This window comes from Melanerpes formicivorus, unplaced genomic scaffold, assembly GCF_026170545.1.
Source record: "Melanerpes formicivorus ecotype bairdi unplaced genomic scaffold, bMelFor1.0.p_v2 SCAF_37, whole genome shotgun sequence".
Taxonomy (NCBI): Eukaryota; Metazoa; Chordata; class Aves; order Piciformes; family Picidae; genus Melanerpes; species Melanerpes formicivorus.
Window position 1 is genome coordinate 3,686,117 of NW_027142389.1, and position 11,781 is coordinate 3,697,897.

The 11,781-nt window shown below is 51.3% G+C and overlaps 1 protein-coding gene across 1 annotated transcript; it reads left to right on the plus strand.

Annotated features, from left to right (window-relative positions):
- Positions 1-217: 217 nt before the first annotated feature.
- P2RY10 (P2Y receptor family member 10) lies at positions 218-8,795 on the plus strand. The gene is made up of 2 exons (XM_068157637.1): positions 218-714; positions 5,012-8,795. The coding sequence occupies exon 2, from the start codon at positions 5,014-5,016 to the stop codon at positions 6,034-6,036; it is 1,023 nt and encodes a 340-aa protein (XP_068013738.1). The 5' UTR covers positions 218-714; positions 5,012-5,013; the 3' UTR covers positions 6,037-8,795.
- Positions 8,796-11,781: the final 2,986 nt, after the last annotated feature.

Genomic DNA, 11,781 nt, shown 5'->3' on the forward strand with positions numbered 1-11,781 from the left:
CCACTGTTTGCTGGCAGCAGCTCCAGCAACTGTAAACTGAGCTGCCTTCTTATTTAGTGCAAGAGAAACATCAAGCAAGGCTCACAAGAGAGCTATAAAAAGCCCCTGGGAAGTTGGAGTTCACCAACAGGAGGACTTAGCAGTAGGTGAAGCAGAGCAGCCACTAGCTGAGGGTCACACAGAGCAATGACCAACTATGATCAGGAGGCATGAGCAAAGCTGAGCTTCCCAAGAGCAACAAGCAGAACCTCGAGAGTGTCTCCATGCTCACCAGCTTGAAGCTGCACCTGGGAGAGGAGGAAGAGTGGGAGAAGAGGAGGGGGTGTCCTGCACGGAGCAGCACCCAGCTCCACACACACCTTCTCTCCTAGCGGCCCACGGGGTGCTGAGCAATCCTGGTGGAGCGGCAGGAGAGAAGACACCGGGGACAAAGGCGCACAGCCCCGATGTTGGGCCAGCCGTGTGTGCGTGTGCACGGGCAGGACCCGGCTCTGCGGGGCCGGCAGCTCTGCAAGCCAGTGCCAGAGGGGCAGCTGGGAGCCGGCAGGCAGCGCAGCCCCAGCGCGGAGCCGCCGGCGGAGCAGCACCTTGCAGCCCCCTCTGATGTCACTCAGGTCGCTGCGCTCGTGTAAACAAGGCTGGCGCGCTGCAGCCGCCACACTCCACTTCCTCCTGACAGCACAGCAGCGCTTAGCCGGGGTTCTGCCGGACACGGTAAGGCTGCTTTTACATTCTCTCTTCGCGATCCAGAACCAGCCTTGATGAGGCTCGGGACGTGGTCTCCTCGTGGGGAAAACGCTGCTGCGCTCCTTGGGCTTTTTCTTAGGAGTTGGCTCATGCTGGGAGGAGATTTGTGGCACAAGAGCCGCGGCAGCCCTCCTCGGCCGCCAATCCCCTGTGTGGACACACGGCGGAGGTGAAACGGCGGCGGCTTGAACTTGCTGTCTGCTGGGGAAAGCAAACTGTCACAGCCTGGGCAACTCGTGGTTCTCCAGCTGCTCTCCGGTGTCACCAGCAGGCACAGCGGCTTTCTTTTGCCTGATTTCTCGGGGGTTATCTTTTCCTTTAAACTCCTACTTGAGCAACTTGCAAATCTGCTTTTTCTAACCACAAAAATGACAAAAAGCAACACCCAAATGTTCTCTACCCACTGCCTAACTTTGTGCCCTCCAGGGCAATTTGAGTTGCAACAGTAGGAAATGAATACTAGTCAGGAGGACAAAAAGAGTAAGGTTGCTTGGACTTGTTAATGAGAATCCTAAGGCAGCCTGAAGTCCTAATTCAGACTGCAGGCAGTGGTCTGGATTAAAACTCGACTTACTTCACAGACTGAAGCTTTAAAACTGCACTTTGTCCAAGGTGGGTTGCTGATGGGCAGCTGGGCTCAGGTGGGAGCCCAGCAGAGCAGCACAGATGCAGTGTGGTGCTCAGAGGCAGGATTTATAGTGGCTGAATCTGCCATCTCTTGTAGTGAATCAAAAGGGAACAGCAGCAGAGCTGAGGCAGTGTGTCAGATCTGCCTTGCTGCAGACTTCTGCAGGAGAGGGCTTCAGCAGCAGGAGGTGGGCAGTAGGAGGGTGGGTTTTGTTCCAGGGCTTGGTTGCCGGTGCCAAGTGAAAGCCTTGGGACCTTGGCTCCGGTGTCAACATCACCATGCCATGGGAATGGCATCCATGCTGGCAGTCCACCTCACAAGTGCTGCAGTGAGGCTGCTGGTGTCTTCCCACACATGCTGATCTGCTGCTTCAGCTGTCTGAGCCACAGAAGCAAAAACCAGGCTGGTGTTGCAAAATGAAAGCATAAAGCATCTTATCACAGCACATCAGGCTACACAGACCTGGTTTTGGTGTTGGGTTTGTGTATGTGTGTGTGTAAGAGGAAAAGCAGAAGCAGCACCCTTAACTGTAGAACTTTCCACTTCTGACTACAGAGGTTTCATCCCCAGGGCAAGTACAATAATGTGAGACACTGGAGGCCATGCCAGCAGGGCAGAGTGTAGAGGCACTCAGGCCTTAATCAGATCATAGGCTCATCGCCTGCATGGAGAAGACCTTAAGGTCATCAAGTCCAACCATGACCTAACATCTCCCTGTACACAACTGTCAGACCAGCTCCTCACCCAAATGTCTTTTAAACCAATGAGCCTGGCTGCTGGTGGGCATGCCAGAAAGAGCCAGGAGTCTGCAGTGAGATGCTGTGTGCCTTCAGGCCTAGCAAGACGGACATCTTTTTCCTAGGACCCAAATGTCCAGCTGCAAATGCACACCTCATGATGTCATTGCAACAGCCTCAGCAATACAAACTCTAATGAAATAGTGGGGGGGAAAAAAGTAGTTAGATAATGCTGGGTTTCTTTACTACCCATTTTGGGGCATTCCACATTCTGAAAGCAATGCTGCAGCGGGAGCTGGCTCCCTGCAATGTGAGCATCAGTTGTTCTACCTGTAAATACCAACAATGAGGGTTACTGGAAGCATTCCCCCCCTAGCATCAGTTATTCAACAGCACTTTCAGTTGAGATCACCCCGGAAGATAGCAAGATGAATTCATGAGAATGTAGTCACACCACTGCCTCTTCCATCCACCACTCAGCCTGAGACTCTTGGGCTTAGAAAAATACCTTAATGGGGAGGGCAAAGAAATCTTGATTAACTCTGACACCTTGTGGACAATTAGCAGATGAAGATGAGGGCCAAAGGGGAACCTCTTTGTGCTGTGGATTTCATCATAGGTTCAGGGTTGGAAGGGACCTTTAAAGGTCATCCAGTCCAACCACCTGTAGTGAGCAGGGACATCTTCAACTAGAGCACGTGGCTCAGAGGCCTGTTCAGCCTGGAATGTTTCCAGGGATAGGACATCTACCACCTCTCTGCACAATGTGTTCCAATGTCTCACCACTCTCAATGTAAACAGTGTCTTCCTTGTCTCTCCCATGGTCTCAGGCATGCTGCAGCCCTTGCAGCCCAGCCCTGCACTCATCTGTGTGCCTGGGCACAGACTGCTGCAACCAGAAAGTGCAGGCTGAATGCTGGTACCAAGCATGTGCATCCAGCATCACCTTCAGGTTACAGCAGACACCTCCTGGGCCCGTTGGTTTGCCCTGACTGGCTCCATTCAGAGGCTGGTTTGAGTCAGCAGCCTGAATTTGATGCTTCTGATTGCTGACAGTGTGGTCTGGTCCTCAACTGTCACATGAAATGTAAATGAGGGCTAACTGTATCTAGGGACTTCAAGAAGCAAACTGACTGCTATGACTCATTTGAAGTCAAGATCATGTGTCTGTGGGCCAGCATGGCAAAACAGGTTCAAATAGGACAATTTGCCAGTGCCCCTAGTCTTCCATGGTTCCAATGGCCATCTAGTGCTTGTGTTTTGGAGGAGCACCAGGCAGTCATGCTAACCTTGGCACCCAAAGGAAACCAGGCAGCAAGGACCTTTAAAAGCAGCTCTTCAGTGGCTTCTTGGCAAAGTGAGAGGTCACCAGAAGGGACAGAAATTGAGTGCAGTGAGCAGTGCTCTTACTGGAGACAAGGGCAGCAGGCAGCATGGCCAGGCAGAGCTGCAGACAAACCAGGTGGAAAGGGAACACAGACCTCCAGAGCAGCAGAAATCCACAGCACTTGGAAGAACCCAAATTTACCTCTCTGAGAAGCAATTTACTGCTCTGAGAAGCCACCCCCTGAGCAGACATCCCAGTGCTCAGCTCCATGTCCTGTCCACTATCTGTCTCAGTATTCTGAAGAGCACCAGAAAGCAGAGAGGCCTCCAACACTGCTTTTCATAGCAGTGGAGATAAGGCCATAGCCAGGAGCATCCTTCCTGCTTGTCTCAAGCAGAGTAATGATTAACAAGCTGAAAAACACCCAAACAGCTCTTTGTGTTCTTTGTCATCTTTGGGAACATGAAAGAAAAAAAAGAGAATCTCAGTACCAGGGTCTGAGTTACTAATATCTACCTACAGAGACACTTCTTCTGCCAAATGCCCCTTGCCAGTGGTGCAGGAAATGAGTCAGAAGGAATGAATCAGCTCCCTCAGTGCCACATGAACTGGGGAGCTGATAGTCAACATTAACTGATCTATTGGGAACCACTGAGATGAGAACTAGAGCCCTATGGGGAAATACCCAACAAACCCAGACTCTCCTGACGCTGTGCTCTTACTGAAGCCAAGTCCCAGCTACAAAAGCTGACCAAAGAGGGCCCAACAGTTCAAGGTGGGACATTTTGCCATCCCTACTCAGCTGAATCAAAGAGAGACAGAAACTGGAAGTAACTCACAATAAAATTATCTGATGGAGACAAGCATTAAACTGAGGCTGGTGAGAAGTGGAAGTTGGTGATCTCCATCATGAGAGTGGTGAGGCACTGGAACTGGTTGCCCAGAGAGGTGGTAGATGTCTCATCCCTGGAGGTGTTCAAGGTCAGGCTGGATGGGGCTCTGGGTAGACTGAACTAGTGGAAGGTGTCCTTTAAGGTCTCTTCTAACCCAAGCCAATCTGTGAGTCTAACTTCCAAACAGCCTCAGGTGGGTCCATGAGGTCCACTGATGGGGTCACCCCTGCAATGCCTAACATACAACTTAGTGGCAGGACCAATTCAGTGGCTGGCCTTTGCTCACATGCAGAAGCTGGGCTGTGTCTCACCTTGCTTCTATGTGTTCCTCCCCTGCTGCCCAGAGGCCAAACCACAGCTGACCTTGAACTGCCAAAAGGACAGGCAGCTTCTCCTGCTCCTTTGTTAGCAGTATGGCACAGCTTCATCTGTGCTTATGGCACTTGAGCAGACCAGCAAGGGGGCTGACACAGCATGAACGATCCCCACCTCTGGGGGGGGTAGTGAGTAGTGGGAGGCCTGTGAAAGGGCAGCTTTGAAGAAGACAGCAGGGTGTTTTATACAGAAGACATTCCCAACCCTCTACTTTGTGCTCAGCAGTCAGACAGGAGACAGAAATGTGGATACCAACAACTCTTGCAGTGCCACTGCCTTTACAACCCCTTTTTGTTCTCTGCAGGGATGACCACCCTGCCCCACACCATGACAAACGCCTCCAGCAACCCAGTCATGGCTCAGAGCAACCAGACATGCTCCAGTTACAACCTGACGTTCAAAAACAGCCTCTATGCAACCATGTACACCCTGATCTTCATCCCTGGCCTGCTGGCCAACAGCACCGCCCTGTGGGTCCTGTGCCGCTTCCTCAGCAAGAAGAACAAAGCCATCATCTTCATGATCAACCTGGCCGTGGCCGACCTGGCTCACGTCCTCTCGCTGCCCCTGCGGATATACTACTACATCAGCTCCACCTGGCCCTTTGGGAGATCCCTTTGCTTGCTGTGCTTCTACCTGAAGTACCTCAACATGTACGCCAGCATCTGCTTCCTCACCTGCATCAGCCTCCAGCGGTACTTCTTCCTGTACCACCCCTTCCGCGCCAAGGACTGGAAGCGGCGGTACGACGCGGCCATCAGCGCCGCCGTCTGGCTCTTCGTGGGCTTGGCCTGCCTGCCCTTCCCCATCATGCGCAGCGAGGGCCTGGCAAAAGGCGCCCACGTCTGCTTTGCAGACCTGCAGGTCTCTCAGATCAGCAGCAAGGTGGCCACGGTGGTAATGCTGGGCACGGCCGAGCTCTTCGCCTTCGTCGGCCCGCTCGTCATCATCTTGTTCTGTACTTGGAAAACCAAAGCCTCCCTGCGGGGCTTCCAGATTCCCCTGCAGAGCAGCAGCGAGCAGCGCAAGGCTTTGAGGATGGTTTCCATGTGTGCCGTCGTCTTCTGTGTCTGCTTTGCACCATACCACATCAACTTCTTCTTCTACATGCTGGTGAAAGAAAATGTCATCACGGATTGCTTCGTGACGACCGTCACGCTCTACACCCAGCCCTTCTGCCTCAGCCTCGCCAGCCTGGACTGCTGCTTGGATCCCATCTTGTATTTCTTTATGACTTCAGAGTTTCAGGACCAGATAACAAGGCACAGCAGCTTGGCCATCAGGAGCCGGCTCATGAGCAAAGAGAGTGGCTCATCAATGAAGGAGTGAGGAGAAACCCAGTTTAAAGACTGAGGATGTGATATCTGGGACTCTTGTGTGACTCTTGATCCCCCAGCTCCACTGGGGAAGACCTTGCAAGTTTATGCAGTGAAATCCTTTGACACACAGAACATAAACCTCTGTTGAAGAGCAATGTGTTGGAAGCTGACGAGCCACAACTGCAGTGCCCACACCTACTGCAGTGCCCGCACCTACAGCTGTGCCATCCATGCCTCACCTAGCTGGACTACAAAATACAGAGGAGGGAGGGACAAACCTTTTGCTAGGAAATGGTGGAAATGGCCCAGGAGCTTTTCTTCTATTTTCCCAACTCCATGGCTCCATGATGAAGCCAAAGACAATCCCACATCCACACACTGACATCTGATGAAGTGTCTTCTCTGCCAAAACCCCCACCACACACACAAGAACCTGCAGAAGGCTGCAGGCACATGAAGGTTGGAAGCTCGCTTCAGCACAGCAGCCCCAGCTTGCCACTCCTGGCTTTGAGTGCATCCCACCGGTCACCACATTTGCCTCTGCCTCACCTTTCCCACACTCCTCCCCTGCTCTCATTATTTCCTCCTCACCCAGTTCTCAGTTTGCTCCTTAACTGCTGACAAATCCCATAACAACTTTGCATCTACAGCTGGTGCAAGACCCTCTGCAAGAGAATAGCTTCTCAAACACTCCAGAGTGGGACCTTCCCTTGCTCCAAGCAACCTTTTTTCCCTTTGAGCTGCCATCATTGGCAAAGGGGACCTCAGGATGGCACCTTTGGACCCTGAGGGCAGGACCACCATTGTTGAGGGCTCAGCTTTGGTGCCAGTCAAGCTGAACATGCTGGTGGTACCATGCAGGTCCTCACTCTTCTCTACTTTGGCTTCTTGGGCCCAGAGGTACCTGCAGGGGATCTGCCTCATGAAACCTTGGCTCAACAGTTTGATTGACACATCTGTTAGGAAAGAGAGGTGTCCTTGCCAAGCTGATTTCACTCACAGTGATGTTCTCTTCCAGTTGCTCCCATGGTCTCACCATGAACAGTTTCATTATCAGCTCTGAGGACATGAAAAGCGGTGACAAGAGAAGATGTCCTTTACCCCTCACTTGAAATTGGTGACAGCTCTTTGGCCAAGTTCAGACACTGTGTGTAACTTCAAGGCTACCCTCATGACACCTGGGGCTGAACACAGGCACTGAACTCTTGCTGTTGGAAACCAGTGGTTTGCCAAAGGAACTTCTACAATTCCCAGAGCACCAGTGACATCAAAACTAGAAGTAGTACCAGAAACACAAAGCAGATTTTCACTCAAACTACTCAGTTCCACTTAATTACCTTTTAACTCAGCCCAAAAGTTTCTGTGTGTTGTGTTTCCCCACTTGGCTATTTTACAACAAAATGGGAGAAGGCAATGGGTTGAAGCTGGAGCAGGGTCCATTAGGAGGAAGCTCTTTACATTGAGGGCAGTGAAATACTGGAACAGGTTGCCTACAGAGGTGATGGAGGCCCCATCCCTGGAGACATTCACGGTCAAACTTGATGGCCCCCTGAGCAATCTGATCTAGTTAAGGTCCCTGCTGACTGCAGGGGGGTTGGACAAGGTGACCTTTGAGGGTCCCATCCAACCCAATGCATCCAATACCAGAAGGGATCCTACAGGAAGGCTGCAGAGGGACTTCTCATAAGGGTGTCTAGGGGACAGGGAGGAATGGTTTGAAGCCAAAGGAGAGCAGGGTTAGACTGGAGCTTAGGGTGAAGTTCCTCAGTACAAGGGTGGTGAGACTCTGCAATAGGCTGCCCAGAGAGGTTATGGAAGCCAACTCACTGGGGGTGTTTAAGGCCAGGTTGGATGAAGCCTTGAGCAGCCAAGTCTAGTTGAGAGGTGTCCTTGCCCATGGCAGGGGAGGTTGAAGTAGATCATCTCAGAGGTCTCTTCCAGCCTAAGCCATTCTGTGATTCTATGAAAAAACACCCAGGCTTAAGTAACCATGGCACTGCAGTTCCTCCAAAAGGCAGTGAAGACAGCAGAATTCAATACAAGCTCCTGTTGTTCTCCTCTCCTGATGATGACTGTGAGCTACAGCATGATGAACTTAATTTTCCATGCAGATAATACCAAAACTGTGTCAATCTGAAGAGCACAACTGTCACAGGGAGGGTTACTGAAGGTTCCTCTGGTGAGGGAGCTGCAGAGAAGGCAAACAGCCCATCACCCACCGAAGCCAGTGGCAATGTTATGCCACTGACACACCTTCACGTTCACACACTGCAGGTAGTGCCTGCCACACGCCAGCAGAGGTTGATGCACACAGTCAAACACACAGAGTGGAACTGCTGAGCATCTAGCAGCTTTCTCATAAGCCAGACACGCTGTAGCAATGCCAGCCAAGGAGGCCTTGGGGGCTGTGGTTGGTTTGGGGATGGTTATGGAGTCCAAAGGTTTCCCTGAAGACTTTCAGACTCCACCTGGATGTGATCTTGGGCAGCCTGCTCTGGATGGCCCTGCTTTAGCAGCAGGGCTGGACTAGATGATCCCCAGATGTCCTTTCCACATCCCTCCCCCATGCTTGGATCCTGGGCTTCTATGTTTTTTATGGACCTTGATCAGCTCACAGCTGACCAGGAGCTGTTTCCTGTGATCTCCCTTTCACACAATTCTGTGTTTCTCAGGTGAGCACAAGTTGAAGACACTGTTATGGTGACTGTGCAGCTCAGCCTACATCTTTCCTTCCAGAAACTGATGCTTAAACCAAAATAAATGCATTTTTCCAACAAAAGCTGAGTTTTGTAGTTATGGCTGAAAAAAAACCCACAAACCAAAACCAAACCAAAGTGGGATCAGCAGCTCCTCCTTGCATCAGAGTCCTAATGATGGGAGTGCAACTTTTAGTATTCTTAATCCCATTGCTTGTTTTGTCTACAGAAAGGTTTCCATCCCCCTCTAACCTGACTGCTGTTTATTTTAGACAACACTTACATTGGATTTAGAGGTATTTGGGGGAAATAAAGGTCCTCCCTGAGGGAAGTGTGGTGTGTGATGGGTGAGGCATGGTTGCTGCTGTCCTTACCTGCAGGCAGGACCACAGAAACCATCTCTCCCCATCACCTGCAATGATCATTTTGCAGCTCTAGATCTGTAAGACTCAGACCATTTAGGCCAAGGTTGGTAAAGCAGAAATTGGTAACTGCAGTCCCCTAACTACTGAAGTTAAAATGTCAGCCTGGTGGGGGAACACCTGCTCCAGCACCCCTGTGTCCCGACAGTGATGATGGCTCTCCCACCCTGAAACTTCAAAATTAATTTGGTGGCTTCTTGAGGGGTAACCTTCCCCATCACCTCGACAGCATTCCCAAGAACCTTGGCTGCTCACACTCATGTCTCTATCTTCCTGCCTCATGCCCTCTGAATTCCCTTACACCCTCCAAAACTGTCCTTTAACTTCTTGCAGCCCCAGCCCACGAGGCAAAGTCACACACTCAACACTTTCTTCTGTCAAGTCAAATCACTTCTATGTGCAGGAGGTTAGAAAACTTGGTCTGATGGTCTCTGCTGGTGTGTGAGAAAGCAGACTGGTTTTATCTGGATCGAGCTAAATCAAGTATGGAGCTTAGCTGCTGGATGGGACAGAGAGTTAGCCAAGGTAGTCAATGATGGTGAGCTAGCCTGGAGAGCAACATCACAGAGCAAAAAGAGATCAAGAAAAGCCTGAAAGCAGGTAGAGAGTCAAAGGACCATCAAATTGGCCTCCACAGACCCTTCCATGAAACTCAAAGCCTTTAGTTCGAGCCCTCCCAAAGCTGAGGAGAAGAGCAGATGAATCCAGCATGACTGCCAGGGAGGACAGTATTTCAGCTGACACAAGAGCTGGGGCTGCAGCTGCTGGCTGTGCCTGCCAGTGCTGTGCTGCTCTCAGAGCAGGCCGTGCCCAGCTCCGCTTCCTGTAATTCACTCCGTTTCCTCTGACCGTAAAGCATGTTTATTCTTTTGACAAGAGGAAATAGAATTTCATGATGTTGCTCCTGGATTATCTCTTCTGCTGGTCCCACTGCCCAGGCTCACTAGTTATGAAGAGAAGGCTTCTTCATTCTACTTGGGCAGACACCCAAAAAGGGATTTCCACAGAGGTGCCCCAGAAAGGCTGAAGTTAACCGAGTCGAGAGGTTGGGCAGAGCTATGCAGGCTTGTGAAGGATGCATCTGAAGGTGCTCCCACTGGTCCTTGCTGCTGGAGCAACACTGTGTAAAGCCTCACCCTGAAGGGAGCTGCTCAAGGTGGAAGCACATTGAGGACTCCAAGCCACCTACAGTGATGGCAGTGACGTCCTCTGACAGCACAGCCCTGGGCAAAGCCACCCCAGGACATATTCTCCTCTAGGACATCAGCCATTCAGTGGGTAGCAAAACAAAATGTGTCTTTGCAGTGCCAGCAAATGGCCACCTCATCTTAGAGAGCACCAGGGGTCTGGTAGTGTCTCTCCAGCATGAGAAAGTGCCCTCCTGTGCCAGACATAGATGTGTTTGGGAAGGAACCCCACACCATTGAATGCCTTCCTGCAGCCTCGGGTCCTGTGCTGCAGGATCATGTGAGTGCCTCAGCTTCATTTTCTTCCCTTGAATGAAATTCCCAGCTCTGCGTGCAGAGCAAGCCCCAGACAAGCTGTAAGTGCTGGATAACAACCAGGAGCCAGCTCAGAAAGATGAAACTCCTTCACTGCACTTCACAGATTCTAGGGCTATAACTGCTGGGTCTGGGGATTACACAAGGGCTTAGTCCAAGGAGGTAGGGAGTGACTGGCAACAATTTACTGTAAAAATAACCCAAAACTTCCTGAAAAGGTTGCCTCTGTAGAGCTCCCCATGGGGTGCTGAGAGGGACAGATGTGCCACAGGGCACCAGGGACCCGCCCAGCCCCATGGGCCACGTGCTGATGGCTCCAGTCAAGCCGCAGCAAATCTCTGCACCGGGGTGAGTTGCTTTGTGTGGCTGAGACCTCCTCCTCTTGAATGGCTCAGTGTTTTTCATACATCCTTCAGGTGCATCCTGTCAGATATTTCCAAATGCTGAGTGCTTAAAGAGATGCTGATCCTATGCATTTGGCCTTCTGCCCACAGGATACCAGGCTAAAGGCGAAGACAGCCTTTATCTGGAGGCCTTAGATAAAGTCTCACAGTTGTTTCAAAGTTCCTTTGTGTCTTCTGCCTTTGAAAGCAGAACATTGCACAGCGTAACAGGCACGTTTAGGATCGGTCCTGAGCCAGAGGAGCAGAAATGCTGCACAAAAAACCGCAGTTGAAAGGAGGACAGAGAGGTTGATTAGTGCCTGTTGAAGGACGAGGCCTGAGGCTTGTCAATCCATCAACCTTTCACGACCATGAAAGGCTGCAACAGTACTCCAAACAGCCACTGAGCAGAGGAAGGACTCAGTGTGATTATGAGCCCTGAGGTGTGAGTGTGGCTCTCGCTGTGGTCTGACACCCACTGACCTCTCCTTCCCCAGCAGCACTGCAGTAAACACATTACCTAAATATAGGGCTCCGAGGCAGCTGCGTAGGGTGCTGGATGTGGGCTGCGGCCACAGAAGTAGGATGTCCTAGGCAGGATATCCTGATAAAACAGCCACTTACTTTGGGATAAACCTTTAACCTCCCTCTGCAGAGGGATGGGGACCAGTGCCAGCCTCTCTTCTGAAAATCTTTGAAGGTTTTGCAACTACACCAGCACTGCTCTTTCTTCCAGCAGTCAGCATCAGCTG